Source organism: Eutrema salsugineum, unplaced genomic scaffold (genome assembly GCF_000478725.1).
Source record: "Eutrema salsugineum unplaced genomic scaffold, Eutsalg1_0 scaffold_11, whole genome shotgun sequence".
Lineage (NCBI taxonomy): Eukaryota > Viridiplantae > Streptophyta > Magnoliopsida > Brassicales > Brassicaceae > Eutrema > Eutrema salsugineum.
Window position 1 is genome coordinate 1,855,457 of NW_006256901.1, and position 25,452 is coordinate 1,880,908.

The 25,452-nt window shown below is 36.2% G+C and overlaps 3 protein-coding genes and 1 long non-coding RNA gene across 4 annotated transcripts; 3 read left to right on the forward strand and 1 right to left on the reverse strand.

Moving 5' to 3' along the window:
• The first annotated feature begins 355 nt into the window (after window positions 1-355).
• LOC18026088 (MLO-like protein 8) lies at window positions 356-4,041 on the forward strand. Its single transcript, XM_006409238.2, has 15 exons — window positions 356-960; window positions 1,124-1,181; window positions 1,353-1,576; window positions 1,649-1,765; window positions 1,844-1,904; window positions 1,989-2,077; window positions 2,166-2,240; window positions 2,324-2,412; window positions 2,493-2,542; window positions 2,611-2,651; window positions 2,756-2,929; window positions 3,024-3,059; window positions 3,149-3,216; window positions 3,318-3,378; window positions 3,450-4,041. Exons 1-15 carry the CDS (start codon window positions 748-750, stop codon window positions 3,873-3,875), a joined length of 1,782 nt encoding a protein of 593 aa, XP_006409301.1. The 5' UTR covers window positions 356-747; the 3' UTR covers window positions 3,876-4,041.
• Window positions 4,042-6,533: 2,492 nt separating this feature from the next.
• On the reverse strand, window positions 6,534-8,028 carry LOC18026089 (CDPK-related kinase 4). Its single transcript, XM_024160807.1, has 8 exons — window positions 8,018-8,028; window positions 7,676-7,955; window positions 7,380-7,510; window positions 7,226-7,267; window positions 6,997-7,105; window positions 6,831-6,909; window positions 6,598-6,724; window positions 6,534-6,540 (listed from the first exon to the last, which is right to left on the reverse strand). The coding sequence occupies exons 1-8, from the start codon at window positions 8,026-8,028 to the stop codon at window positions 6,534-6,536; spliced, it is 786 nt and encodes a 261-aa protein (XP_024016575.1).
• Window positions 8,029-11,430: 3,402 nt separating this feature from the next.
• LOC18026090 lies at window positions 11,431-13,257 on the forward strand. The gene is made up of 5 exons (XR_002901316.1): window positions 11,431-11,607; window positions 11,778-11,836; window positions 12,009-12,459; window positions 12,537-12,655; window positions 12,752-13,257. It is a non-coding gene; the product is annotated as an uncharacterized LOC18026090 (long non-coding RNA).
• A 936-nt stretch (window positions 13,258-14,193) lies between these two features.
• LOC18026091 (aluminum-activated malate transporter 6) lies at window positions 14,194-17,892 on the forward strand. Its single transcript, XM_006409241.2, is given in 7 exon segments — window positions 14,194-14,446; window positions 15,518-15,655; window positions 15,734-16,003; window positions 16,094-16,230; window positions 16,315-16,461; window positions 17,018-17,602; window positions 17,604-17,892. Coding segments are annotated over 7 exon segments (1,602 nt in total). The 3' UTR covers window positions 17,676-17,892.
• Window positions 17,893-25,452: the final 7,560 nt, after the last annotated feature.

A 25,452-nucleotide genomic window follows, 5' to 3' on the forward strand; every position in this document is an offset into this window, starting at 1 on the left:
AAAATACACCACTAGGCTTTTCTCAGACTTTTTTTTTTTTGACAACCGGCTTTTCTCAGTCTCTATCTTCGTCTATGCTAAAAAAAAAAAACAATTTGCACCATAAAGATTAAACAAAAATACTAAAATAGTAGTGTGATCATATTCAGTTAAATTTTGAGAATCCAATGTTACCAAATTATGTTAGATACTCGAACACAAAACCAGTAATTTATGGAAATGTCATTTTCTTTTCGATTTCCAGAATTTATATCTTTCTTGGGTCAAAAAAGAATTAAAAAGACAATCAGAGTTTCTCAATCAAAGCCACATCTCACTCCTCTCAATTTTTTTTTTTTTGAAAAAACAATCTCACGCGCTTATACTTACTCTCTTCTCTCCTCTTCCTCTGCCTAAAACCCCATAAATGATTCATAAAGAAATATATCATTTTTCTTACTCTGACAAAAGAAAAAAACTAATCTAAACTTCCTCGATTTAAGGGAATCTATAATCTCCGGAGACAGATTTCATTTCTGCATCCTCCATTCATCCATTGATTTGAAGGGTTTCTCGAAATAGGTAACAAGTTCGAGACTTTTGCAACCGCGTGAAAACACCAAAACCAAAGTGTGTAGCTTCCGAAAATGTGATTTTTGAAGACAGCTCATTACTCTGTCAACTTCAACAATTTACTTGTTGTGTTTAAGTATCGAAGCCGAAGCAGGTACACCCAATAACTTGGTCTGAAAAAAAAAACACGGAGGTATGTTTGGAATCAATGGTACTTTGCTTCATCGGCTGATTTGTCTCGGCCTCTGGTGGTCTTTGTTCGGCGGAGGAGAGACGGTGGTAATGGCGGAGGATGAGGCTAAAGACAGAGCGCTTAATCAGACACCGACTTGGGCTGTTGCAGCCGTCTGCACTTTCTTCATCGTTGTCTCCGTTGTTCTTGAGAAGCTGATTCACAAAGTTGGAACGGTATGATAAGTCTCTTTTAGTTTTATGTTGAATTCCAGGACTTTATGGAAATGGGTTCTCTTTGATTCGAGAAAAGGAACTATCTTTGTCTTTTAGATTTTAGGTTTATGTTCGTATTTGAATTGGGTATTTGTCTTGAAGCGAAACTTGTTCTTGATTTTAGGTTCTATCGGACCGGCACAAGAAAGCTCTTCTCGATGCCTTGGAGAAGATCAAATCAGGTGAAAATTACAATGTTTTCGATTAATTTGTTCATTTCTGTTCTGTTTTGGAATTTCTAAAATCTGAGTCTTGCCACAAGTAAAGAGCTTTACTTGGCCAAAGACTTTGACTGAAAGTTTCAATTTCTCCATTGTAAGTTCTCAATATGAATTGTTTCCTCTATGTTGCAGAGCTGATGATTCTTGGATTCATCTCTTTGCTTCTGACATTTGGACAAAACTACATTTTGAAGATTTGTATCCCTTCACATGTTGCTCATACGATGCTCCCGTGCCCTGCTCCTACTGCATGGAAAGAGGAGGAGGATGAGAAAGGGGAAGGTCACAGGAGACTCTTGTGGTTTGAGCACAGATTCCTATCAGGAGATGAACCACCTTCCAAAAGATGCGAAGAGGTGGGATTTATGTTTTCATTATCGTCTTGTAGCTCCAAAAATTGTAGCTGACATACCGTGTTGTTAGTGTAGGGTTATGAACAGCTTATCTCTGCCAAGGCGCTTCATCAGCTGCACATCCTCATATTCTTCTTAGCCATTTTACACGTTCTCTACAGCTTCTTAACCATGATGCTTGGGAGGCTAAAGGTACTTAGAAAATTCGCTTCTTTGGACAATTATCAGCCTTATTTTTTCAGTAATTTTAAAGAACGTGAGTCTTTTCAGATGCGTGGATGGAAGCATTGGGAGAAAGAGACATCTTCCCACGATTACGAGTTTTCAACAGGTGATCATATCTTGTAGTCTTTGTCTTTGTGGTTTCTTGAGCTCTGATTATTGACTCCTATGTTGTTGCTGTTCTTGGTTTCAGATACTTCCAGATTTAGGCTAACTCATGAAACGTCTTTTGTAAGAGCGCACACTAGTTTCTGGACTCGGATTCCATTCTTTTTCTATATTGTAAGAATTATCACCATCTTTTTCTCTACTCTCTGCTTAGTCAATTCTTGATCTGGTTCTCACTTTCGGTTAATACAATGCGTTTCAGGGATGTTTCTTCAGACAGTTTTTCAGATCTGTTGGGAAAACTGACTATTTGACATTGCGAAATGGATTCATCACTGTGAGTTTTTAAACTTATAAATGCATTTGTCGATTTAGTATCACGTCGTTCTTGCTAAGAGACTCTTTTTGTGGTTTATGAAGGTTCATTTTGGTCCAGGAGCTCAATTTAACTTCCAAAAATACATAAAAAGATCGTTGGAGGAGGATTTCAAGCTGGTTGTTGGAGTCAGGTAACTTCTTAAGACTCTCTGCAAACAAGGATGATTAACTTCTTTTTAATACAAACACTAATGGTTGGTTTTTGTTACAGCCCGGTCTTGTGGGCATCGTTTGTGCTATTCCTACTCCTAAATGTTGAAGGTGAGAATCCGAGTATATTAGAAATTTTTGAGTGGACTGTGTTTTGATCCTCTTGCTTGGTATTTTAGGCTTCAAGGCATTGTATTTCGGAACTGCATTGCCGGTTATTGTAAGATATCTTTCTCTTGGTTCTTTGAAATGTTCCAAATAGAAGTTGTCTTTTAAGGACTTCTTCATTCACAGTTTTTGATAAACTTGTTGGTTTTTTTTCAGATAATTCTAGCTGTGGGGACGAAACTTCAAGCGATCATGGCAAGGATGGCTATGGGGATCACCGATAAACATGCAGTTGTTCAGGGAATGCCGCTTGTACAAGGCAACGATGAGTATTTCTGGTTCCATCGTCCCCAACTGATTCTCCATCTCATCCATTTCGCCTTGTTTCAGGTATGCTTAGAAACAGAGTAATCACACAACACAACCACAAGTTTCTCTCCTTTCTGATTTCATATTTTGCTGAATGTTTTCCTTTTTCTTGCAGAACGCTTTTCAGATTACATATTTCTTCTGGATATGGGTAACACCAACTTAAGATTTTTCTTGTTTTTTGTTGGTGTGGGGATTTCCTTTTTCACAAGAATGACTAATCCTCTGTTTGTAATTCAGTATTCTTTTGGAAAAGATTCATGCTACCATCCTAACTTCAAGATTGCCCTTGTAAAAGTAGCAATAGCGTACGAATCTAATCTCAGATACATAGAAGGTATTGAATATGTTTGCACAAACACATAAACTTAGACTAATCTTGTTTCTTGTTTTTTTTTTGTTCTTGAAGTGTAGGAGTATTATGCCTTTGCAGCTACATCACACTCCCTCTTTATGCACTCGTTACTCAGGTAACTTTCCTTTGTTCATAACCTAAAACAGGATCGAACTTTTTAAACTGAGAAAATCTGCGTAATCACAGATGGGTTCGCGGATGAAGAAATCGGTTTTCGATGAACAAACATCGAAAGCGCTCAAGAAATGGAGAATGGCTGTGAAGAAGAAGAAAGGAGGGAAAGCGAGGACCACCAAGAGACTAGGTGGAGATGGAAGCGTGAGCCCTACGGCATCAACGGTTAGGTCTTCTTTGTCCGTACGGTCATTGCAGCGTTATAAAACCACAGGACATTCGATGAGATACGAAGGGCTTGAACCTGAGACATCATCGGATCTAGACACTGACAACGAGGCTTTGACTCCACCTATGTCACCAAATGTCGAGCTTGTTGTGAAGGTTGATCAAGATAAGATGGAGACCAAGACCGGTGAGACTAGCCGTGCCGGTGAAAATCATTCTAAAGAGTTCTCTTTTATCAAGCCTGCACCGAGTAAAGAACCATCGTCGTAAAGAACCGTTACTACGGATATATATTTATTTGAATGCATTTGTAAATCAATGCCATGGTGAAAAAGTAAAGTATTGACGACCATATTAATTAAATTAGTGTTTTGTCTTTGCCATTGCTATCATTGTCGTCCATAATCGGTTATTAGAGAGATGTGGGTTAAGAACATGAGGGGCGAATAGTCAGAAGTAATTTTCATCAACTTCTCAAATCGCTCTCAGTCTTCGTTACATTTTGTTTTGTAATGCATAATCGAAATAACATAATGTTGGTTTGATTTTTCTACTAAACCAACATCGAATTGACATGACACATTACAGAACAATACTTGAAGATCATTAATTCTAACATCATCTTTATTATATTATAATTTTCATAATTTTATCACAAAAAAGAATTTTTGCATGGCTTAAAATTTTGGGAGAATTTCAGATTTAACCCATATTTCAAAGTCAAACACCAAATTAACCTCTTTTTTTTCTCTCTCTAACTTTTGTCATTTTCTCACAGTTTTATCTTTCCCACTTAAACTATTAACGAAAATGCCATTATACATCTATTATTTCGATTTTTCTTTAATTTGGCTAAAGTCTCCTTGGACCTTCTAAATACCTTTTAATTACGAGAATGCCATCTTCTTCAATTTCTTCAACCACCATGAACAACCATGAAAATGGAATAAATGCTTCTCAACCAATTTTAAAGTTGTAATAAGTAAATATCTGAGCTCATTCACTCATAACCTTCCTCATTCTTTCATAATTTCTTCTCCAAAACATCTGGGCTAAGTTACAATGCCAAAAATCATGTATTTTCGGTGATTTCTGGTTACTTGACATCTGGGTTGTTTATTTTTGTTGAAATCCTGAGTTCTGGGTGCTTAAAAGAACTGTAGCCGAGCTCAATTTTGTTAAAGGTAATCGTCGCACTTCAATTTCTCCATATTTCAGTTTTCATATCGCGAAAGTAGACTTCTCGTGAAGTATACTGAAGTCTACTAGTCAACATAAGGTTATTTTTGCAATTGACCTTTTAAAAGTAGACTTCATTAAACCTCACGAGAAGTCTACTCGATATCCTTTGAAAGCAAAAAAAAGCATAGTAGACTTCAAATGAAGGCTTAAGAAGTCTCTACGAAAGAAAAGAGGTTATTTTTGTAGTTGACCGTATTTTGACTTTTTAATGTAGACTTCTTTCTAAAGTCTACTGTTTACGTCTGCACAAGAAGTCTACTTTTAAGTTACTTTTGTAGTTTGACCAAAAACGTATAGGTCATTTTAGTGTTTGACTAAAGTTTTTTAAAAAATAAAAAATTCAGAAAACTCTGGAAAGCTGCAGTAGACTTCAGAAAGAAATCTAAAAACTGTAGACTTCTTTGGGAAGTCTACTTATATTTTTCGGTCAAACTTAGAAGGAATCTTTTTTTGAGTAGACTTCACAGTGAAGTCTACTAAAGATTGTCAATTGCAAAAATAACCTATTTTTTTTCGTAGACTTCTATTGAAAAAGTAGACTTCAAAAGTAGACTGTCAGAGAAGTCTACTCTTACATGAAGTCTACAATAGAAGTCTACTTTGTTAGTCAATGGCTTGGTTAAATGCTAAAGTAACCTTTTTGGCCGGAAGTCTACTTCTGAAGTCTACTGAAGGAAAAGTCAACGGATTGGTCAATTGCAAAAATAACCTGTTTTTTAGTAGACTTCTTTAGTAGACTTCACTATGAAAAAGTAGTCTTCTCCTCCAGTCTACGTTTGAAGTCTGCTTTAGAAGTCTACTTATTGCAATTTTTTTAAAAACGCTTTTTAGGCAAATTTATAAAGTATTTTTTAAAAATTTTGGATTAGAATTGGTTCTTAGTAAGTGATTGAACTACCCAGTGAATTTCATTTCATTTCATTCGATATTTATTGTTGAATCAGAAGTTTTGATTTTTAAGCTACTTAGCTTATCAAAGTAGACTTCAGTAGACTTCTCCTGAAGTCTACTAATGAAGTCTAATTGGGAAGTCTACTATTTGTATTTATTTTAAAAACGCTTTTCAAAAATATTTATAATGTTTTTTAAAATTTTTAGGTTTGGATATGCGTGTTAGCAAGTGGTTGAACTACTCAATGATTTTCATTTGATTTAAGTCGATAATTAGTGTGAAATCAATTTTTTTGATTTATAAGCTAGTTAGCTTGTAAAAGTAGACTTCTCCAGCAGTCTACGGATGAAGTCTGCACACGAAGTCTAATTGCTAGAAAAATTTGTGTTCTATGTGTTTGCCATAATTTGGTTTATAATTATGTTTGCTAATATGATTTTTTGTGTTTTTTGATATAGAATAGTTCAATTGAAAATAGGAGATGGAAGAGAACTTGTATTTTGTGCAATGTTTTTGTATTCTTGTTTACAAGTTAACATTTATAGCACATACAAAATGAAGTCACAAAAGTTGATATTACATACAACATTAAGTTGATAAAGTGACATAAGCTGATTTAAAACATTGTCTTGGACACTTGGTAAAAGACAATATGTGCAGTCAAGACTTTTGATCATGTTTAAGGTTTGTTATCATACCCCTTAAAAAGATAAACTGAAAAGATCTTCATATATTAACATCAATTTGCATTACATGATGCATATGTTTTACAATTTTTCATATTGATATTCTGCTTAATGACTATAACAAGAAAAACCAGAATAGACAAAGGATTAAGTTAAATAGACCCAAAAAAACAGTGCACGTAAGTGCTCATGCCATAAGACGCCGATGCTCCACATATCTGCTTCAGTGCTATAAGACCTATGGAGTACTTCAGGTGCAACATAGTACGCACTTCCTACAACATCATTGAGACGCTGATCTGCAAATATAAAAGATTAATTCATCAGAAAACTTTACTGTCAAAGCCTGACTTCTATATGCAGAATCATGTAATGAGAAAGAGGAACAAGGAAATAGATCACTACCGTATCTAATGAAATCAGACAAGCCAAAATCAATGACCTTGAGTATTGCATCCTCATTTCTGCTGGTAAAGAGAAAATTCTGCTTACAAAAATGTACCATATGTTAGAGCAAAGAAGAGGGAGTTAATTGATATATATCAGCAATTTAGTGGGGCAAACTGTGTACCTCCGGCTTCAGATCACGGTGCACAACACCTTGAAGGTGAAAAAATGCTGTTGCAGACAAAATCTGTACAAGAATACGTTTGGCATCGACTTCAGGGTATCGACCACCTCTGCAGTAATATCCAAGACAATAACACAAGGTTAAACCCATATTCAATGCAAAGCTAACAAGCCTGAGTAGTCCGAATTTAAGCAAGAAGATTCAAAAAAAAAATGTACTCTGGATTTACCTCGCCAAAATCCTGTCCAATAGCTCTCCACCTTCGCATAACCTGAGAGCATATTAGAGAGGAAGATTGAATATCTCAAGTCGACTCATTTATTTAGTTTGGTTGCTATATATCAAATTATTATCAAGGAACAATGTAGAGTTAGACTACTTACTCCATAACAACAAAGACATTATCAGCGTCCTCGTATACATCGTAGAACTTTACCATATGCCTATGCCCAGACAAAGCTTCCAACAGTTTCACTTCTCGACGAACATCTTCAATCGATAAAGCCGATGTCATCTGAAAAGAAAAACGCCACAAACCCAATTCATCATCGTAATATCTCTATAATATATACAAACCAATAATCTACATTCCATCAATTAGAGAATAATGTACTCAAAACGAGATCTTAAAAATGTATTAGAAATGTGATTATGTGGTGTGAACAGAAGTAACAAACACCTTAGCTTTAGAGATGATTTTGACGGCCACTGTTTGGCCCTTGATCTTCCCTTTCTTGGCCTTTGCCCAACAAGTATGACCGAAATGCCCTCGCCCTACCTCCTTCCCAAGCTCGTACTTTCCTTCAAAGTTCTTCCCGAACCCGAAATTCTTGTCTAGCCTCTCTCCGCCGCCGCTTTCTCCTCCGACGTCTACGTCTTCGCTGTCCTCCGGGATCGAATGAGGAGGAGAAGCTCCTCCACGCGCCACCGCCGAGACTGAGCTGTTCACCGCCACCGCTCTAATCCGAACTCCAGTTCACTCTCATCCGGAAGATTAATCTTCCCCACTTCGGATTCTAACCTGTCACGCATGTCAATTAAGAATCCAAATATATGGAAGAGAGAGAGTCTTTCAACGGACAACCAAAGAGAGTAACGATGGTTTACCATTTAGTGCCGGCGACCAACGAGAAATCCGGCAACGAGGAGGGAACCAGCTGCGGCAATGAAATCGCCCCTTAGATGTCGCAAACAACGAGTGATGCGCCGTTTAAGAGAGAGGCGGGAGTTTTTTTTCCACTAAAAAATTAGGGTTACATCTTATATATATGACTAATATTTTTTGGTTTAATTTCGGTTTAATTTTTGGTTAGGAAAATTATTTTCAGTTTAATTTCCGGTAAAGTTAATTTATTCGGTTTAACAGACTTCCATATTGAAGTCTACTAAGTGTAAACCCTAAATCAAATATTTTGTTCTTCTTAATTTGAAATCATAAATTTAAACTTATGAATATAAAAAAATAATTTATATACATTAGGATTACTAATATCTAATTTATGATTACAAATTTGAAATTAATATTATTTTTAATAATTTTTAAAATTAAATTTTATGATTTAATTAAATAGTAGACTTCATAAGCTGTGTTAGAAGTCTACTAGTAGACTTCTATTAGTCTAAAGTAGACTTCACCAGGGTTTAAATCGTAATTCGGACATCCGTTTTTTTATTTAGTCATACAAGAGTATATTGTCTTTTCACTACCCCTTTAGGTTATTTTTGTTAAACATTACATCAAGGGTCTACTTTTGTATTTAAAATCAATTTTTAGGTCATTTTTAGCAAAAACCCCTAAAATTTTAGAGTTTTATAATATTGAGATGAGGAAAATAAAAATAATTTTAAAACTCTAATTAGAATTACACAATAGTGACAGACAAAACAGAAAAGCACAAGAAATAAAAACTTAACAGAAATTAATAACATAATTAAAAGATATTTATTGTTATATAGAAATACTAATAATGATAATTAACAAAATACAGACATATTAACACAATACAAACATAAGCAAAACAACTATTAAATTAGGAAAATAAATTTATCAAATAAATTATTTTTTTCAAGAAATAGCACATAAAACATATAAAAACACGAACATAAATTAAAATCCACGCGAAACGCAGAATCAACCCCTAATCTATTATATAATGAGAGAGTTTTCTTTCTTCTTAGGGTGTCCACATCATCATCATTCAAAAAAAGAGAAAATATTTTAAATGTTTATTTATTTAATATATAATTACATTTACTACTATATTTCAAATCCAGATCAGTAAAATTTAATACTAGTCCATAAAATTAGAATGTAAATAGAATAAATATTAATTTATTTAAACTGGATTAAAAATATATTCATTTTATTAAAAACGATAAATTGTTAAAAATTGAAGGAAAATAGAAAAAGTTAGAGAAAACGACGATGACAAAAAGAATTAAAAAGATGAAAAAGAATTAAAAATTAGGGAAAGAAGAAAAGTTAAAATATAAAGAAGATGACGCATGTGAAGATGAAGTAAAAGAAGAAGAATAGATATACGAGATAAATAAAAATAAGAAAGAAAACAAAATTAGTAAAAGAAGATGAAGAAAAATTGAAAAAAAAAGAAGATAAAGAAAAACTATTAAAAAAAGAAGTAGAATTAAAAGTCAAAGACGATGAAGAAGAAGATGAAAAAAAAGAAGATAAAAAACAAGAGGAAAAAGAACATGAAGCTGATGAAGAGAAATTTTGGAAAATACGAAGACTAAGACATTAAAGACAAGGAAAGAGAGTGGAAAATGAAGATAACAAACTATGAGAATAAGAAGATGGAAAAAGAAAAAATAATTTAAAAAAAACAACAAATATGATGAATTAGCTGTTCAATGATTTGTAATGATACTGTTACTTCTTATCTCTTCTTTCAAATTAAACATCAACATATAAGTCCGTATGAAGCGTGTGGTCAATACCTAGTTTTAATAATAAACATTTTTAAGCAATGCAAAAGAGATTTGGGAATTCATTATCTCCTATAGCAACTCCCTTAGGTGAAAAAAATTCTTCATAATTATTTTCATGATAATCTTTACCTATTTCTTGAATTCAAAGCCATTCTGATATCCAACTTCTTTTCCACTTTTTATTGGATTTTGGAAAATGATGAATGTTTTTTTGAAGGGCATAGAAGAAGAAGAAAAAGATTCATTACTCTTCAAATGATCTGTTGTTTCTTGTTGTTTTTGGTGACAAAGATAACTAAAGAGGCTCTGCTAGAGCGAGTTGAATAATGTAACGAGCCAAAAGATTTCTAAGAAGATTGATTTTAAGCATTTTCAGAAAACAAATGAATTGTTTCAAAAGGTTTTGTAAGTTGGATATCTTGTTTTTCAGTTTTGATTGAGTAATTTGTTATTAAAAAATTTAATTTTAAAATTTGAAAAATTTGTTCTTTATGAACTTTTGAAATTTCTCAATTATCAATTGAACTTTGAAAATCATCTATAGTTGTTTTATGATTAGTGATGATCATTTTTGAGTTTCTAAGAGACTTCCTAGCAGACCTAGAAGAAAAGGCGAACTCGAATCTGTTTGATGTTGATCTATTAAATAAATTCTTTTTTAGTATGTTTAGAGAAAAATATTTATGACTTCTTACAATTCTGTCTAGCTACAATAAGACTTATAACTTTTTTTAGACTGGTTAAAACACTCACAACAATGAAACTTATAACTTTTTCTTAGATCGGCTAAAACATTCAAGATATAAAATTCTTCTCTCAAGAAACTAACAGTGAGATTAATAAAAATCACAAGAAACTTAAATATAAGACTCTTTATATATACGGTTTCTAACTATTTCTCTCACCCCAAACAGAGAGCATGACTCTGATACCATAAAAAACATTTATGTTTCTATTTTATATTTACAATTATGTTACAATTTATTATGATTTACTCTGTTTCTTATTATTTTTTTTTTTGACAAAGGTTCATTTTGTAATATTTGGTTCCGCTCGAGAAGAAGACAAACTGTAAGAAAGAGGAGGCTTTATAGTTTAGATGTTGTTAAATAACATTTAAAAACGAGGAAAAGCCAAAACATGTTTTAGATAGAATGTGAAATCAAATTAGAAAGCCAAAAACATAAAATTAAGCATTAGAAAGCGAATTTTTTTTAAAAAAAAGAAACACAAAGAATCTTTTTTTTTTGGGTTGAAAGCCAAATACTTTTGAGTATCATAAAATACAGTTTGAAACATAAAAATAAAACTAAAATACTAGAGTGATCGTTTCGACCAAAAAAAAAAAACTAGAGTGATCGTATTCAGTTAAATTTTGAGAATCCAATGTCACCGAATTATGTTAGATACTCGAATACAAAACTAGTAGTAGTTTGTGGAAATGTCATTTTCTTTTCAATTTCCAGAAATTAAATCTGTCTTGTGTCCAAAAACAATTAAAAGCAGGCAATCAAAGTGTTCATCCAGTCGACACACCCGAATCGTTTTTGCACCGTCCTCCATTAATTTAAAGGGGTTTCTCGAAAGAGGTAACAAGTTCGAGAGTGTTAGTTTCCGAAACGAAAGTGTTAGTTGAGAAGCTGATTCACAAAAGTAGGAACGGTATGAGAAGTCTCTGTGTTCTTTTGGATTTATTTTGAATTTGAGGACTTTATGGAAATGGGTTCTTTTTGATTCGAGAAAAGGAACTATCTTTGTCTTTTAGATTTTGGATTTATATTCATATTTGAATTGGGTCTATGTCTTGAAGTGAAACTTGTTCTTGATTTTAGGTTCTATGGGACCGGCACAAGAAAGCTCTTCTCGATGCCTTGGAGAAGATCAAAATCAGGTGAATATTACAATGTTTTTGATTAATGTGTCCATTTCTGTTCTGTTTTGGAATTCGTAAAATCTGAGTCTTGCCCCAAGTTAAGAGCTTTACTTGGCCAAAGACTTTTAACTGAAATTTCCAATTTCTTCATGTTAAGTTCTCAATATGAGTTGTTTCCTCTCTGTTGCAGAGCTGATGATTCTTTCATTCATTTCGTTGCTCCTGACTTTCGGAGAAAACTACATTTTGAAGATTTGTATCCCTTCACATGTTGCTCATACGATGCTCCCGTGCCCTGTTCCTACTCCATGGAAAGAGGAGGAGGATGAGAAAAGGGAAGGTCACAGGAAACTCCTGTGGTTTGAGCACAGATTTCTACAGGAGATTACCATCTTCTAAAAGATGTTTCATCTCCTGATAGGAATCTGTGCTCAAACCACATCTATGTTTTCATTATCGTCTTGTAGTTCCAAAAACTGTGAAAATGAAACAATTAATGTAGCTGAGATACCGTGTTAGTGTAGGGTTATGAACAGCTTATCTCTGCCAAGGCACTTCATCAGTTGCACATCCTCATATTCTTCTTAGCCATTTTACACGTTCTCTACAGCTTCTTAACCATGATGCTTGGGAGGCTAAAGGTACTTAGAAAATTCGCTTCTTTGGACATTGTCAGCCTTATTTTTTCAGTAATTATAAAGAACGTGGGTCTTTTCAGATGCGTGGATGGAAGCATTGGGAGAAAGAGAAATCATCCACGATTACGAGTTTTCAACAGGTGATCAAATGTAAAATGGATGTTTAGAAACAGAGTAATCACACAACCACAAGTTTCAGGTATGCTTAGAAACAGAGTAATCACACAACACAACCACAAGTTCTCTCCTTTCTGATTCCATATTTTGCTAAATGCCCTACGGCATCGACGGTTAGGTCTTCTTTGTCCGTACGGTCATTGCAGCGTTATAAAGCCACAGGACATTCGATGAGATACGAAGGGCTTGAACCTGAGACATCATCGGATCTAGACACTGACAACGAGGCTTTGACTCCACCTATGTCCCCAAATGTCGAGCTTGTTGTGAAGGTTGAACAAGATTAGATGGAGACCAAGACCGGTGAGACTAGCCGTGCCGGTGTAAATCATTCTAAAGAGTTCTCTTTTGTCAAGCCTGCACCGAGTAAAGAACCATCGTCGCAAGACCGATGAAACTGATTCCAAATGGTTCTATTTTGTCAAGCCTCCGCTGAGTAGAGAACCATCGTAGTAAAGAATCGTTACTGCGGAGATTTATTCATCTAAATGCTTTTGTAAATCAATGCCATGGTGAAAAAGTAAAGTGTTGACGACCATATTAATGAACTAAATTAGTGTTTGGTCTTTTGCCATTGCTATTGTTCGTTCATAATTAGGTGATTGTATTTGAAAAGTGAAAACTGAGAAGACGACTACGATTATCCATATGCATTCTAAGAAATTATATACGTTGTATACATACTTAGGTTTTTTTGTTTTTGCTCATATGTATAAGTTAGGAATCTTGCTCATATGATATTTTTGATCATTTACCCGACTTATCAGTAGCATACAAGTGCTGATAGGGATCATGTGGTTGGATGTCATAATACATGGCTGTACATTTCAAATGTGTTTTTGTACATTATATACTTATACATGCTATATTTGTTTTTCTATTTTTTTTTTCATTACTTCCCTTTTAAAATATTTTATTCTGTTACTAATTTTCCCTAATAAATGTTTACATAGTTGGAAAAAAATTAGACTATATAGACATGATATCTCAGAAACAATTAATAAATGAATCATTATAGTAATTAACATTATAATATATAATACATTATGTTTTCCATTTTCACCAAACCATAACTGAAGAAGAAAAAAAAAGACTCAATTCCGCCTACTATGTTTTTTCTTATTTTTTGTTTCTTTTGTAAAAATCTTTTAAAAAAAGTGGTGGGTAAGACTTGACCTATGAAGAATGGTGAGCAAGAGGTAGATGTAATAAATTGTAACGCTTTCAAGATGTCACATTCACACTCACGAGAGTCACAAACCCATGAAACTGCTCTTTTTTTTTTTTTTTTTTTTTTTTCGTAAACTGTCTCTACGTGGATATAATAAGATACGCACGTATTTAATCACCGTTTTTGTTATTGGTACACTCACAGGTCCACAAAAGGAACAAATAAGATACAAATAAGATAAAATCTTCAATAACTTCAAATTAGAAGGTATGCATTAATGGGAAAGAAAGTAAATGCAATGTACGTACAAAATAATCCCTGAAAAAAATAAAACTAATTCTATTTAAACAAAGAGAACAAGATTCTTTTTCGTAGTAACTAAGGAGAAAATGGCAGGCAAGATGGGGTCATTTGCAGAGCAAAGCAGAGAGAGGCTTCTCTCGAGGAAAGGATGCTCAAGCAAATGCTTCTGCGGGATCGCCAAATTGTATGATCGCAAGAAGCTCTTTTTCGCCGTCAAGATGGGAACCGCTCTCGCCGTTTGCTCATTGGTCATTCTCTTGAAAGAGCCGTTGCATGCTGCCAGTAAATTCTCTGTCTGGGCCATCCTTACTGTCGTTGTGGTTTTCGAGTACTCCGTAGGTATTTTATTCGTTCTCGTTTTTGTTTTTTTTTTTTTTTACGATTGATTCGGTTTTTAGACCGATTGTTTACTTTTTTATGAAGCCATTGGTTCATGACTTCATCATACATTTGGGATCTTACTGATTCCTCCTTTTTTTTTTCTTCATTTTGAATTGGTATTACTTGTTGAGAATGCTTAAAAAAGTGGTCTAAACTGCGCCTATGCTTAGGCATTGATAGGCTATGCCGGTTATAACTTAACTATTGGAACTATACATTCTTGTTAGTTGTTATTAACTTATTAATCGGTCACCGGCCCCTCAACATGACCGTGGTTATAAGCGGTATTAGACGGCTCTACACAACCGTGAATCAGTTATTATTTAAGTTATCATTTGTTTGTTTCCATCTAATTGTTTTATTTTTTCTAGTCACAAATTAGAGAATTACAATTTATTAACTTTGAGTTCATAACTTACGGTTATCCAAGTATGTTTTTGTTGTTTGATGTACATGAATTGATTTGATGGTTAGTCTATGCTGAGCTTTAACAAGCTTAATAAACTGATAAAAAACAATTATAGTTAATTGTGTATAGATACATTATTGTTGAAATTTAAAATTCGTGATCACATGAATGTTTTTTTCTAACTCTCATTTGTGATACCTTTTAAGTATTTTTGATATTTATTATACTTTTGTTTTGTATGTTTGATTGTAGTTTATCTATGTTTTGAATCCATTTTAAAAGTTTGGAATAATAAAATGTTATTATCTACAAATCATTTTATTTCATAGTATATATTATTTTATTTCGTAAACGCATAAATCATCTAATACCGGTTAGGTCTGGATTGGGCGTTGTAGACATTAGACGTTTAGTTGTCACTCGCTTAAGAAATAATGCTTTTTTGAACGCTTCTTACTAAATTGCATTTTACTGTTCTATTCACATTTTCAGCATTTTATTTGCTCGTTTGGTCGCTTAGATTTCTCTTCAGCCTGAGATCTTTGGAATAATATCTCCTTGTGGACATGCACTGATCTTATTCATCTCCATAAGGACCTTAACTCATGTTTAATTTGTAGGAGCAACTTTGGTCAAAGGATTCAACAGAGCTATAGGGACATTCTCTGCTGGGGGACTTGCTCTTGGCATAGCGAGGCTCTCTGTTTTGTCAGGAGGTTTCGAGCAAGTCATCATCATAATCTGTATTTTCCTTGCAGGTTTCTTCATTTACTTGTCTCCTACGTGAGGTTTTGGAGATGGATAGTAACATTTCTCTTTTGACCATGATCTATCAGGTTTCAGTGCTAGTTATTTGAAACTCCACCCGGCCATGAAGCCATATGAATATGCATTCAGAGTGTTCTTGTTGACATACTGTATCGTTCTTGTTTCGGGAAACAACACCGGAGATTTCTTCAGCACTGCGTATTACAGGTCTTTGTTTATTGTGCTTGGTGCAACCATCTGTTTGGTTTTGAATATATTCGTATTTCCAACATGGGCCGGGGAAGATCTCCATAAACTGGTGGCTAATAACTTCTTGAGTGTAGCAAATTCTCTAGAAGGTATAAACAAACATAATAACTTTGCAATTTATTTTTGTATATCCGTTGACTGGTTTTCAGGTTTTGTTTTATCCTTAACTAAACATTTAGGATGTGTTAATGGTTACTTGAAATGTGTGGAATACGAGAGAGTACCTTCGAAGATTCTCACGTACCAAGCTTCAGATGATCCATTATACAGCGGGTACAGATCCGTTATTCAATCTACAAGTCAAGAAGAATCTTTGGTATGTTTGTAGCTGAGACAACTAGCTAGCTAAACAAGAATTTGGATGATTAATGATTTTAAGTATTAAGATCTCTTTTTGCAGCTAGATTTTGCGATATGGGAGCCTCCACACGGACCTTACAGAACGTTTAACCATCCCTGGAAAAATTATGTGAAACTTAGTGGAGCACTAAGGCATTGTGCTTTCACGGTCATGGCAATGCATGGTTGTATTCTTTCAGAGATACAGGTTCCTTATTCTAATTTTATACAGCCCAAATAAGATGTTTCAAAGCTTACAAGTTATTGTTTTTTGCTTGCATATGGAATAGATCGTGGACAATTAATCGAGCTTACAATTTGATTTCGGTTCGGTTTACTCGGTTTGGATTTATTTTTTGGTTTTTTCTAAAAAGTAAAAACATAGAAACTACAATTGTATTTCAGTTTGCTTTTGGTTCGAATTTTTTTATTTAAAAAAAATAAAAATAAAATAGAAACAGTTAATGATTTATTTTGAAATGTATCATTCAATACCTATCCTGTATAATGAAATCTTAAGTTTTAATTTTTTAATGGTATTTGGTTTATAATGTTCGGTTACAACGAAACAATTTCGATTTTTTGGATTTTCAATACTGATATTAATAAATGGTTTGTAAAATAGATTTTGTTCTGGTTTAACTAGTTTCGTTTGGTTTCGGTTCAATTGGTTCCGTTTGGTTTATAGTATAACTTGCCCATGATATGAAACAATGTCTATATTCCTCTTACATGTTGATGTAATGAGCTCTGTGATCTGGCAGGCAGCTCCAGAGAAAAGACAAGCTTTCAGTAATGAGCTTCAAAGAGTTGGTCATGAAGGAGCAAAAGTTCTGCGTTTGATTGGAGAAAAAGTGGAAAAAATGGAGAAGCTAAGCCCCGTAGAGATCCTCAAGGACGTTCAAGGAGCAGCAGAGGAGCTGCAAATGAAAATAGACAGTAAATCGTATATTCTTGTCAACTCAGAAAGCTGGGCGGCTATCAAAGAGCAAGCTGAAGCAGAAGAGCCTCGAGAGGACGATGAGACCAAAGTGATTACATCACTAAGTCAGATTTGGGACACCAACAGTAGCAACAACAATCAGAATCCACCAAGTGGTAATGATTCTCAAGTATGGATATCAGCAGAGAGTATGATGTTAAGGAACCGCGAGACGTGGCCAAGCGTGTCCTTCATTGGTGGTTCAATGGTGAATGAGATAGAATGTAAAGTATACGAAAGCGCGAGTTCTTTGTCACTGGCTACGTTTGCTTCCCTTCTGATTGAGTTTGTTGCGAGGTTACAGAACCTTGTAAAAGCCTTTGAGGAGTTAAGCACAAAAGCAGATTTCAAAGATCCCGTTGATCAGAATATATACTCTTAACATGGTAGATCAAGTGGGTTTGTGGACCAGACTCAAGAGATGTCTTAGCAGAAACTGAAACTGATGAATCCTGTGAAAGGGTGAACGGGATGTTTTTGTGTCTTGATATGTGTATACTTAATCAAATATTAAGCGTTTAGCTCATATGGTAAATGTTGTCTGAATTTAGGTTCATAGAGATCTTAACCATGTTTAAAGAAAAGGGATTTTTTTTTCAATACTTGTCCAATACTTTGTCTCTCCTTTTGGAGGTTAGATAATGACGCTAAATTATAGGTTATTTTTAGGAAAATAACTCTTTATTGAACATGTAATTTGTTGTTTGGTTAATAAGAAAATATGTAATATGTCCCTGATAAATGAAATAGATCGTAACACATACACACACACAAAAGTAGAACAACTGTTATGTTTTCATAGCACCATTGATACGATCCTAGGTTACCAGCTCTGAAGAAAAGGCAACAGAGGTGGCGATATAAATGGCCAGAATAAAACGATGAGGCGATAAGATGGTGGTGGTGACACGTTGATGACTCGATGGGCTGGTGATGGTGGTTGCAGCGATCGGATCAATGATGATGATCGATGCGATGAGAGGTGATGGTGGCAGGCGGATCGGCGATGATTTGAGATGGTGGTTTATGAACGCATCGATGGATCGAGATAGTGGTGTGTGGCTCGTCGCGAAGGGATCGTGAGAGGGATGTGATGGTGATAGCAGAATCTCTTGTAACAGTTTAGTTTAAGAGATTCGAATTTCAGAGTTTTCTATTTCTCAGAAATCAAAAGAGAGAAGAACACGTTAAAAGTTGGCTAAAAATTCTTCACTGAATAACACTTAGACGATTTTCTCTCTTAAATAGACTTAGAGAGAAATCGCAGCCCTAAGAAACAAACTAAATGAAGTTTGAAATAAAAACAACAAGAAATTTGATTAAAAATAAAACAGCGAGGCGTCCTTTCTAAATCCTAAGTGGTGCGCCTAAAATACTAGTGCACAAGTCATTGTGACTTTGCACATTATTACCCATTAGTAACAACTTCTAAGTAACTCGACGTAGCAATGATTTCTGCCTCGTTAAAAACCTTGGAGAAGAACCTTCTTCCTTCCAAAATCCTCACCAAGGAAAAGAGTACAGAATCATCACCTAAGTTACCTAATCATTGTTGCTGGGTTCTTCATTCTTCAAGATAGAGATGTTGAAGATGTGAGCTCCAGCCTTTAGTTGATCGCTGTCCTCTGCTGCAATGAGAGCGTGAGCCTCCTTAGCCATCTCTCTAGCTCTGGAACGAGTGATTCTGCCAGCTACCTCTGGTTCCTCCTCCTCTGAGCTTGTCATGATCATATCATCCTCTCCCTCTTGAAAAGGATTTGTCCTCAAATCTGAATCTGCAACATAAGGAAGCAAGTCAGAAACATTGAAAGCATCAGAAACATCATACTTACCTTGAAGATCAATCTGATAGGCGTTGTTGTTGATTCTTTTGATGACTGCGAATGGTCCATCAACTCTGGGCATTAGCTTGTTCTTTCGTTCAGCTGGAAATCGCTCCTTCCTCAGATGGATCCACACCAGATCTCCTTCTTCGAAAATCAGCTCATTTCGTCCTTTGTTGGCATGTTTCTCATACTGCTTAGTGTTTTTCCTCGATGTTCTCCTTAGCCTTAGCATGTATTCTTCGGACCTGTTCAGCTTTCTCCTTGCCATTCAAACTGCATTTTCCATTTAAAGGCAAAGGGATCAAGTCTAGAGGTGATTGTGGATTAAACCCATATACAATTTCAAAAGGAGAAAAGAGAGTAGCGGAATGCTTAGCATGATTGTAAGCAAACTCGACATGAGGCAGACACTCTTCCCATGTCTTGAGGTTACTTTTCACCAAAGTCCTTAGAAGTGTGGACAACGTTCTATTCACCACCTCGGTCTGTCCATCGGTCTGAGGATGACACGTAGTTGAGAATGAGAGCTTTGTTCCCAGCTTAGCCCAAAGCGTTCGCCAAAAGTGTCCTAAGAACTTCGTGTCTCGATCTGAAACGATAACCTGTGGCATTCCATGCAAATTTACTACTTCCCTGAAAAACAAGTTAGCTACATTCACAGCATCATTTGTCTTGTGGCTAGCGATGAAGTTGGCCATCTTGCTAAACCTGTCAACAACTACAAAAATAGAATCTCTACCATTTCTGATTCGAGGTAAGCCAACTACAAAATCCATAGCGATATTAGTCCAAAGTTGAGAAGGAATAGGCAAAGGAGTATACAAACCGTGAGGTTGAACTTTACTCTTAGCCATCTTACATACGACTCATCTAGAACAGATTTTCTCAACGTCTTTCTTCATGTTCGGCCAGTAGAAGTGCTCTTGTAGCCCAAGAAGTGTCTTTGTGACACCGAAATGTCCAGCTAATCCACCTCCATGAGCTTCTCGTACCAGTAACTCTCGGGTGGATCCTCGTGGTATGCACAGTCAGTTACTGAAGAACAAGTATCCATCCTGTCTATAAAATTTCTCACAGGCAAACTTATGACATTTGGCATAGCTCTCAGAAAAGTCAGTATCAGATTCATAAAGATCTATAATATGCTCAAATCCAATCAACTTTGACGTTAAGGTAGAAATAAGAGTGTACCTCCGGGATAATGCGTCTGTGACCACATTATCTTTACCTTTTTGTACTTAACAACGTAGGGGAATGTCTCAATGAACTCCATCCATCGCCCATGTCTCTTGTTAAGCTTCTGCTGACCCTTGAGAGATTTTAGAGACTCGTGATCGGTATGAATGATGAATTCCTTAGGCCATAGATAATGCTGCCACGTCTGGAGAGCTCGAACCAATGCGTATAACTCCTTGTCATACGTGGGATAATTCAGCATTGATCCTCCTAACTTTTCGCTGAAGTAAGCGACGGGCTTCTTATCCTGCATAAGAACTGCTCCAATACCTACACCAGAAGCATCGCATTCAATCTCAAAAGTCTTAGTAAAGTCAGGAAGTACTAGTAAGGACGAATTGATAAGCTTCTCTTTAAGGGCTGTAAAAGCCTGTTCTTGCGCCTCTACCCACTTGAACCCCACATCTTTCTTGATTACTTCTGTTAAGGGCGCGGCTATGGTGCTGAAATCACGAACAAAACGCCTGTAGAATCCTGCTAAACCATGGAAACTCCGAACTTCTCCAATATTCTTAGGAGTTGGCCACTCCTTGATAGCTTTTATCTTCTCTTCATCTACTTTAACTCCTCCTGCACTTACTACAAAGCCTAAGAAAACATTTTTGTTAGTGCAGAATGAACATGTAGATAAATTAGCAAAGAGAGATTGAGAGCGAAGAACATCAAGAACCGATCTGATGTGATCTAGATGTTCTTCCAAATCTTTACTGTAGATGAGGATATCGTCGAAATAAACCACTACGAACACGCCAATGAATGGTCTCAGGGCATGGTTCATTAATCTCATGAAGGTGCTGGGAGCATTGGTGAGACCAAACGCATAACTAGCCACTCGTAGAGTCCTTGCTTTGTCTTGAATGCCGTCTTCCATTCGTCTCCTTCTTTCATTCTGATCTGATGATACCCACTCTTCAAATCTATCTTCGAGAAGAGTGTCGATCCACAGAGCTCATCCAGCATATCATCTAGTCTTGGAATCGGATGCCTATACTTCACAGTGATGTTGTTGATAGCTCGGCAGTCTACACACATTCTCCAGGAACCATCCTTCTTTGGCACTAACAGAACTGGAACCGCACATGGACTCAAGCTTTCTCGGATATGGCCTTTGCTCATCAGCTCCTCCACTTTCTTTTGCAGCTCCTTAGTCTCTACAGGATTGGTTCGGTATACTGGTCTATTAGGTAATGCTGATCCTGGTACCAAATCGATCTGATGCTCTATCCCGCGAATTGGAGATAGCCCTGGTGGAATTTCTACCGGAAAAACGTCCTTATATTCCTGCAAAATCTCAAACATAGCACTAGGAAGCTCCTGTGAAGGATTAGTACTAACAAGGGATTCCTTGTACACAAACATAAAAGTAGTCATTTCAGGATCAAAGAGTTTAGAAAATTCACTGTGGTTTATGTAGAGGCTGTTGGCGACTTTCTCCTTTTCCTTGAGCTTCATCTGAATCTGATCTTGGTAAATCTCGGTATGCGTGAGAGGTAGGAGGGTAATTTTGCGACCTTTGAACTCGAATGAGTGCTTGTTGGTATAACTGTCGTGTATCACCCTACGATCTGATTGCCACGGTCTGCCTAGCAACACATGAGTCGAACCCATGGGAATAACATCACATAGAATCTCATCTTCATACTTCCCAATAGATAGAGAAACCATAACTTGCTGAGATACGGTCAAGGCTCCACTGTCATTCAACCACTGAAGCTTATACGGTCTTGGATGAGGAATAGTCTTGAGCTGGAGCTTCTTAACCATATCTTCGCTTGCAGCATTAGTACAACTTCCTCCATCTATGATCAGGCTACAAACTTTCTCTTTAATGAAGTATCTCGTATGAAACAGGTTCTCTCGCTGACAAGTCTCTTCAGGATGACTCTGAACACTCAAAGTCCTTCTGGCAACCAGCATCTCGCCCACGACAGCAGCTTCTTCCTCTTCCTCTAGTTCATATTCGGCCTCTGAGTCCTCTTGAGGAACTATCTCTCCTCCCTCTTGTAACAAGAAAACCTTCTTGTTTGGACAATCTCGAGAGTAATGTCCCATTCCTTGACATTTGAAACACCTCACATTGCTGATAGAAGTACCACTTCTAGGTTTGAACTAAGCTTTAGCTTCTTCTTTAATTCCAGTAGAGGGTGGTTTGATGTCTCTGGAGTAAGCTGGTTTTCTGATCTCCTTAGGCTTAGGCACACTAGGCGTGAATGTGGATTTGATGATTCGCCTCTTGACTTGAGATTCCACCAATTCAGCCTTATGCACCATCTCTTGTATATCTGCGAAATCCTGAAGTTCCACCTTGTCTTGAATTTCTCGATTAAGTCCTCCAAGAAATCTCGACATTACCATCTCTTCTCCTTCTCGTAAATCTGCACGAATGAGCAAAGTTTCCAATTCCTGATAGTAATCTCGAACAGACTTAGTCCCTTGGACGAGGCGCCTAAGCTTGTTGAGTATTTCGCGCTGATGATGGGCCGGAACGAATCTTTTCCTCATCTGTATAACAAGCTGATCCCAATTAGTAATCGGAAGTTCCCTAAGGCGATTTTTGGTGACTCCCAACTGCTCCCACCATAGAAGCGCATACCCATGAAATTCCGAAACTGCAATCTTCACCTTGTTGAGCTCATAAGTTCCTTGGACCAAAAAATTAGACTCCATCTTCCTTTCCCAATCTAGATAAGCTTCGGGATCATTAGTTCCATGGAAAGGAGGATACTGGATTTTGATGTGACGCAGCTGCTGACGTATAGGATCATAATCTCGACCATGTCCTCGGCCTCGATCTCGTCTCACAGTTTCTCTGCTATGATCAGAAGCTTCGTCCTCCTCATAGTATTATGGGTCTGATTCCAGGGTAACTCGATGCCCAGCAATATATTCCTCTCTGCGGTGCTGACGATCTACCCTTGGGCCATCTCGATCTGCACCAGTAGGGTTCCTTCTCGGATTAAACGTAGTCTCTCTGCCCCCAATTTGGCTTCGGCTAAACTTAGCTTTAGTCCTGGCTTCGGAAGGTGTTGGGTGGCGTGGGAGTTTCCGGGAAGATCCTATATGTCCTTTACCCTTAGCTAAGCGCATTGCTTCCGACGGAGTTGGAGTTTGAGACGACTCTTCTCCACTTGCACTGAGATCTTTGAGCAGATCATTCATCTTTGTCTCGAACTTGTCATTGAGTTGTTCGATTTGTTGGTTGAGCTGAGTTGCTATGGCTTGATTCGCTTCTTTAATTTGTTGAGATATGCTTGGTTCAGAGCTTCCATCGCCTCAGCTGAAAGCTCCATAGTACCTGAAATTTTTTAAAAGAACTCGCAGTAACTTGTTCTAGACGGAATCACAAAGGCAGCGACATGATCGAACTAAAACTCAACATAAAACAAATTTTCGTTTTTAAAAAAAAAAAAAAAAATCAAACTTAACGAAAAAAAAAAATTCACGAAATTCACGAAAACTAAAACAAACTTAACGAAAAAAATTTACGAAATTCTCTTAACATCGAAAAATTATAAAAGCTAGGCGTGTATTAATGAAACTCGATAAAACCCTAACAGACTAAGGACACAAAAACACGACAACTCCTAGCAAACCTAACGAAAACGATGAACACGAATTATCAAACCTAACTAAATCACAAACTAACGAACCCTAACACGATCTCGCAAACTCGATCCGGAGCAATAAACTAATAACGATATGACGATGCAATGAAATAAAAGACACACGATGTAAACAAACACTAGAAGTCGACAAACCCTAATGATCTAAGCAACGAAATCAGAACAAGGAATCAAATCAAGTATGGCGATTTAGGGTTAGAGATTTCTCAGCCTTTGGTTTAGAGTTGGCTCTGATACCATGTGATACGATCCTAGGTGATCAACTCTGAAGAAAATGCAACAGAGGTGGCGATATAAATGGCCAGAATGAAACGATGAGGCGATAAGATGGTGGTGGTGACACGTTGATGACTCGATGGGCTGGTGATGGTGGTTGCTGCGATCGGATCAATGATGATGATCGATGCGATGAGAGGTGATGGTGGCAGGCAGATCGGCGATGATTTGAGATGGTGGTTTATGAACGCGTCGATGGATCGAGATGGTGGTGTGTGGCTCGTTGCGAAGGGATCATGAGAGGGATGTGATGGTGATAGCAGAATCTCTTATAACAGTTTAGTTTAAGAGATTCGAATTTCAGAGTTTTCTGTTTCTCAGAAATCAAAAGAGAGAAGAACACGTTAAAAGTTGGCTAAAAATTTTTCACTGAATAACACTTAGGCGATTTTCTCTCTTAAATAGACTTAGAGAGAAATCGCAGCCCTAAGAAACAAACTACATGAAGTTTGAAATAAAAACAACAAAAAGTTTGATTAAAAATAAAACAGCGAGGCGTCCCTTCTAAATCTTAAGTGGTGCGTCTAAAATACTAGTGCACAAGTCATTGTGACTTTGCACATTATTACCCATTAGTAACAACTTCTAAGTAACTCGACGTAGCAATGATTTCTGCCTCGTTAAAAACCTTGGAGAAGAACCTCCTTCTTTCCAAAATCCTCACCAAGGAAAAGAGTACATAATCATTTCCTAAGTTACCTAGTCATTGTTACTGGGTTCTTCATTCTTCAAGATATAGATGTTGAAGATGTGAGCTCTAGCCTCCAGTTGATCGCTGTCCTCTGCTGCAATGAGAGCGTGAGCCTCCTTAGCCATCTCTCTAGTTCTGGAACGAGTGATCCTGCCAGCTACCTCTGGTTCCTCCTCCTCTGAGCTTGTCACGATTATATCAACCATAAACCAGAACAACAATACGTAGAAACAAAAAACCGCATATTGCAATGGATGTGAAAGGCGTGCTACCGGAAAGCACAAAAGTAGAATAATTGTGGCCAATATATAATAATACTAATAACCATGGTTGTAAATACTAGTATTTTCTTATAATGCGTATCATCTTTGATTCAAGTTGTAATTTCAAATGATGCCCATTTTGAGAAGTCAGAAAAGATGAATAAAAGTAAGTTTAAAAAAAAATAATAATAAATAAATAAATAAAAAATAATTGAGATAGGTGATGGATAAGCTATGCGCAGCGGGAAGCACATGGGAACTAAAATATCATATCATTTGATATCTTAAACATGATAAAAGGT